Here is a 5,609-nt window from a genome sequence, read left to right on the forward strand (position 1 = left end):
ATTGTATGTCTTAAAAAAAGTCATAGTAATGTATGTCAAAAAAAGTCATAGTATTGTATGTCGAAAAAAAGTCATAAAAAAGTCATCGTATGGTACAAATAGTCATAAAAAGTCGTATTATAGAATGTAATATAAAATCATAGTATTGAATGTTGTAAAAAAAGTCACCGCATAGTATGTTGGAAAAAGTCATAAAAAGTCATAGTATAGCATGTCTAAAAAAGTCATAGTATAGTGTGTTAAAAAATGTAAAAAAGAATTCATAAAAAATATGTTCTAGCATGTAGAAAAAAAATTCATAGTATGTCGAAAAGGTCATAAAAAAGTCAAAATGTCAAAAAAATTATGTAGTTATAGTACAGTACGTCAACAAAAGTCACAGAATAGCATTTTGAAAAAAAGTCATAGCCAAAAAAAATGAATTGAACTGGCAATGTCAACTCTTCAGTTTATTTTTACCAGATTAACCCACTGAGCTAGTGGGGAAGCTGATGGAACTATAGCTTGGAGCGGTCTTTATCGTGCACAGAAATAAAGACAAAAAAGTACAAAGTCATAGTAAAGTGTGTCAACAAAAGTCAAAAAAATTCAAAGTATGTTATGTCAAAAAAGTCATAGTATAGTATGTTGAAAAAGTCTTTAAAAAGTAATTGTACAGTATGCCACAAAAATATGATAAAAAAGTCACAGTATTGTATGTCGAAAAAAAGTCATAAAAAAGTCATAGTATTGTATGTCGAAAAAAATTCATAAAAAAGTCATAGTATAGCATGTCGAAAAAGGTCATAAAAAAGTCATAGTATTGTATGTCGTAAAAAAGTCATAGTATAGTATGTTGAAAAAGTCGTAAAAAAGTCATAGTATATAACGTCAAAAAAAGTCATAGTACAGTACAGTATGTAGTGAAAATTCTAAACAAAGTCATGCTATAGTATGTGGGAAAAAAATCATAAAAAAATCATTGTATAGCTATTAAAAAAAGCCCTTAAAAAGTTATCGGAATGTATGTAAAAAACAACAACAAAGTAATTGCCATGAAAAAGTCATAGTGTGTCATAGAAAAAAGTAAGTAAAAAGTCATAGTATGTCATGAAACGTCAAAAAAGCCATAGTATAGTATGTCATAATAAATGTCATTGTATTGTATGTCTAAAAAAGGCATTGTATAGTGTGTCAAAAAAGTCATAAAAAAATCATAGTATAGTATGTTGAAAAAACTCATAGTATACTATGTCTAAAAAATCCATAGTATTGTATTTACTAAAAAAGTCGAAAAGTAATTAAAAAGTCATGTTATATTGTGTAATAGAAGTCATTAAAAAGTCATAGTATGGTATGTCATAAAACATCATAAAAACGTCATAGTATAGCATATCAAAAAAAAGTCATAGTATATTATGTTATAAAAGTAAAAGAAAGTCATTGTATTTAATGTCATGAAAAATAATAAGTCATACTATTGTATGTTGTAAAAAAGTCATAATATAGTAAGTCAAAAATAGTCATAGTATAGCATATCAAAAAAAAATTCATAGTATAGCATCTTGAAAAAGTCATAGTAGAGTATGTCGTAAAAAACGTCAAAAAAGTCAGTATGTCAAGAAAATCCTAGTATAGCATATCATAAATCAACAAAAGCGCAAGTATGTCATAAAAAGTTTAAAAAGTCATGGTAAGTTATAAAAAGTCACAGCATGTCATAAAAAGTCTGACAAGTCATACTATAGTATGAAATCATGAAAAAGTAATACAAATGTCATAAGCCATAAAAATGAAATTAAACATTATTTCTTTATTACAACACTAACGCAACTTTATTAAATTATCTTTATTTAAAATATTCCAAAAAGGAACAAAAATACATTTTAAGTAATCCCAGTAAAAATGTAACCCTACTTCTTTATCTGTCATTTACACTGAAATGTTAAGCTCATAATTGACCAATAATGATGCCTTGATTGTAGTTCCAGGAGTGCTGTATGGATACAGAGGCTGTCCCATGAGTACTACTGTACAATGTATTCATATTGCCACAGAATCAATGTATTCAATCTTCATTTGCAGTTAGCGTTTTCTACATGCATGCAATGCAGTATACTGAAGAAGGCTGAATCAAAGAAAAATACTAAAACCCTGAGAAATTAGGACCTAATGTAAGTAATGATTGTTGTTGTTCTCATTGTTTGTTGCATCATTAAACTACAAGGAAACACAGATGACACAGGTTCAAACTATTCAGACATTTGAGAAGATCTGAGGTAAATCTCAACATCATCAGTAAAAATCAGGTAAACTAGTAAACATTCACATAGTCCAATGTTCTAAGGTACATAACACAATGGAGTGGAATTAACCTTTAAATATGCAGAATAGAAAACCACAGCAGCAGCATAACTGTCTATCAGCTGCACATTATTTCTCCACTGTTGGTGTTGGAGCCTCCGGTGCTGGGTCCAAGTGTTTCTCCAGACGGCTCTATGTTCTGGAGCAGGTGTGCATACTGTGTGGACTCGGTCCGAGGTTCAGCGCTTTTTTGAGCGTAGTACCTCCTGGACGCGGCTCGCCACGCCTCGCTCTGCAACGACTGAGACTCTTCAGGTAACTCAGATACTAACGTCCTTTTCTTATCCACAAAAGAGATGGGTTGTGAATACCCAGTGTCGGAGTGTGGGGGGAAGGGGCCAGAGCGTGAGGGGAAGGGGAAGTGGCCAGAGCGTGTGGGGTTTGCCTGTTGGCGGGCTATTTTTCGGGCGTAGTACCGCCTTGAAGCTGCTCTCCAAGCTGCCCTTTTTAGTCTCTGAGCCTCATCTGACAGCTCTGACATCGGCACGCCTTTCTTCTTGTTCCTGAGGAGGTCAAGAGGCAAGAAAGGATCACACAAATGATTAGGTATGGAGTTACACTAAGCACTTACAATTCAAATTTTAGATGGCTTTGTTTTGAGTTTGGGCCAACACCATAGTTTCTATTTCAATTAAATCTACTAAAAAATTGACAAATAAACAGATTCACAAGGTGAGTAATGTCTGCAATTATAGTAGACATCAAAAGGTAAAAAAAAAAAAAACTGATTAGAATTTCAAATTAGATCCTTTTGAACAACTACGCTGTTAATACAAAACGTGTACAGCTGTATTTTGTTTTATGTAACCATGCAACAGTTTCCAACTGACACATGCTGCTGCTTGTAAGTATAGCATTTTGGCTGAGTACTGCATGAACCCATCCCAAATGAGACACCCGTGTACTGTTGGACATTATCAGCTGATTAGGTTCAGTGCACCCTGGTTGCATTTGGGATCAAGTGTTTAGTTTGTTCGGCCTACAATTATTTTGATAATCTCTCGAGGACAATCATGCTTTCAATCCCAGGTGAATGGAAGGGTACACATGGGATCTGTACGGTGGCCCTGAAAGCTCAACACGCTGCAACTTAAAAAAACAGATGCAAATTGACAAAACACAAGCAAATTATGATACATCCCCAATTTTACTATATGGTGATTGTTGTGTTGTCATATTGCTGAAGTTTTTACTTAAATTGATTGTGTTTAGTCTTTTTTAGGTTGCGGTGCATTGAGCTTTCAGTGCCACCGAACTTCTGACCGCACTGCAGTCTGGTTCATTAAAGTTATCATTAAAGCTATGTCTTCAACATAGCTAAGAAGATTAGCTGATTAAGTAATTAGTTGGTAAACATGACAATAGTCATCAACTTTAATAATGGAGTCATAATTTAAGTTATTTGGTTCTGACTCTGGCAGGATTTTCTTGGATTTAAAAATTGAATATCTATGGGGTCTGGACAGAAGTCACATTGGTGTGTGAGAAATTGTGATGAGAACTTAAATGACTACTGATATCTGTTACATTAATCATTTAATGTAAATAATCCTTATATACCACCCTCAATTAAATGCAGGGATTTGGGTTGGATTTTCTCTTAAAGAGGGAGAAATCCTAATGAGGTAACTACAGGCATTGCACATTCATTTGGCTCATTTCCATCTATGCCATAGCTCACCTCGGGTGTTCTTCGTGAGGGTCGCATTGTTCGTCTGGATCTGCATGAGGTTTCTCTTTAAACATCCTTCTCCCTCTGTTCTCCAGTTTTTCTAAATGGATCAGAAGAGATGAACGTGTTGCTAGTCATACCACCACACTGCCATGTTAATTTATTTTTACAATGACAGCATTTAGCCAATGGCTTTCTCTTTTTAATGCTGTTACACAGAGCTCGGTATTGTTTGAAAATGTTTATACCGGTGCCTAAATGATATTTGGCCTTATTACAAAACATTACATTTTTTGACAGACAACTTTGATAAATATGAACATGCTTTTCTTTTCTGTTTTACAAAATAAGCCAAAGTTCTTAAATGCAACAGTGAACAGTTTTGATACAGCACAAAGCAGCCATACAATGGCTTTCCATAAATATTTTTTTGATTTTTTGACTTTATTTAATTTTACGAGCCGACAGCATCCCCAATGCTACAACTTTCTTCTTGGAGTTTTAAATATAGACTTTATAAAATAGGTTTTATAGCACTCCAAGCGCTGCAATGCTCTCTTTTTTCCATTTGAAGCCTCTATGTTTACAGGCTTGTGGTGATGTGCAATGTGCTATTAAAAGGTGCGAGAAAAAAAATCTATGTTTGGTTCTGCCAATTTGTGTTGTTTTGTCATGGTTCATGTGTGCAATAAAATTTACACTTTGTGATAAAAAAATAAAATAAAATTGAGATTTATATTTTTCCCTGAATTGTGCAGGCCTACCTGTAATGTTAGGAATATTCATGTACAAAAGGAATTAAAGGTAGGATATATTACTTTTTACACTGGGGCTCTCTTTTTCCTGACACGGACTGCTTGTACTCTCCTGATGCTCCCCGATTCTCTCTTCACTCATTTCCCACTTGATTAAAACTGTGTCGATATCACATGGCTCCTCTTTGATGACAAGGCTGCTGGGAGATGTAGGCAGATTCCTGGCTGCCTCTGATGCACCGGAGGACTCTAAGGAGTGGGAGGTGCTGGTTTCCAGTGCCATTCTGCTGGGGGATGATGGGAGAGCTGACTCGTGGCTTTGGGAGGACACATGTGAGGGGGGTCTTGCAAAAAGGCCAACTGTGGGAAAAAAAAACACATAATTCTCAGGGATGGAAGTAAAAGATTACATTTACAACTGTTGAGTTATTTTTTTACATTCTGAGTGTGTATAACACACATGCTCAGATAAAAGACTAAAAGTAACAGTAACCTTAACTCAACGTACATTTTAAATCAGTTATTTTCAAGTAGTAGATGTAGAGTGGAAATGACTACTTGATAAATCAGTTGTTAAACAGAAAATGTATTTGATAAATGATCTAAACGAATAAACATGATTTTTTTTTAAGTGCATAACACTGTTTTATGGCCACTTTTGTATTTTAAGGTTAATAAGGTCCAAGAAAAAGAAAAAGTATTAAAAGGAAATGTAACTATTACCTGTAACTAAACTCCATTAGCAGCAAATTTCATTTAATATCAGGGTATGTGATGATGTGGGGTTATTTTTATTCCAAAGGCCAAGGGAACTTTGTCAGGATGCATAGTATCCTGGA

At 34.2% G+C, this 5,609-nt stretch overlaps 1 protein-coding gene across 3 annotated transcripts in view; it reads right to left on the reverse strand.

Moving 5' to 3' along the window:
• Window positions 1-1,809: 1,809 nt before the first annotated feature.
• Window positions 1,810-5,609, reverse strand: part of LOC116691638 (uncharacterized) — a 7,108-nt gene continuing 3,308 nt past the window's right edge. Inside the window, exons 2-5 of one of the 3 annotated variants that reach the window (XR_004332520.1) lie at window positions 4,834-5,130; window positions 4,025-4,115; window positions 2,339-2,846; window positions 1,810-2,187 (exon numbers count right to left, since the gene is read on the reverse strand). Coding sequence is in view for 2 of the 3 variants with exons in the window: in XM_032519430.1 (XP_032375321.1) it covers window positions 2,402-2,846; window positions 4,025-4,115; window positions 4,834-5,130 (833 nt within the window). In the remaining variant the exon portion in view is untranslated. Of the gene's footprint in view, window positions 2,847-4,024; window positions 4,116-4,833; window positions 5,131-5,609 lie in introns of all 3 variants that reach the window. The other 2 variants (XM_032519430.1, XM_032519429.1) reach the window with 2 other exon arrangements.

This window comes from Etheostoma spectabile, chromosome 6 (genome assembly GCF_008692095.1).
Source record: "Etheostoma spectabile isolate EspeVRDwgs_2016 chromosome 6, UIUC_Espe_1.0, whole genome shotgun sequence".
Classification (NCBI taxonomy): domain Eukaryota; kingdom Metazoa; phylum Chordata; class Actinopteri; order Perciformes; family Percidae; genus Etheostoma; species Etheostoma spectabile.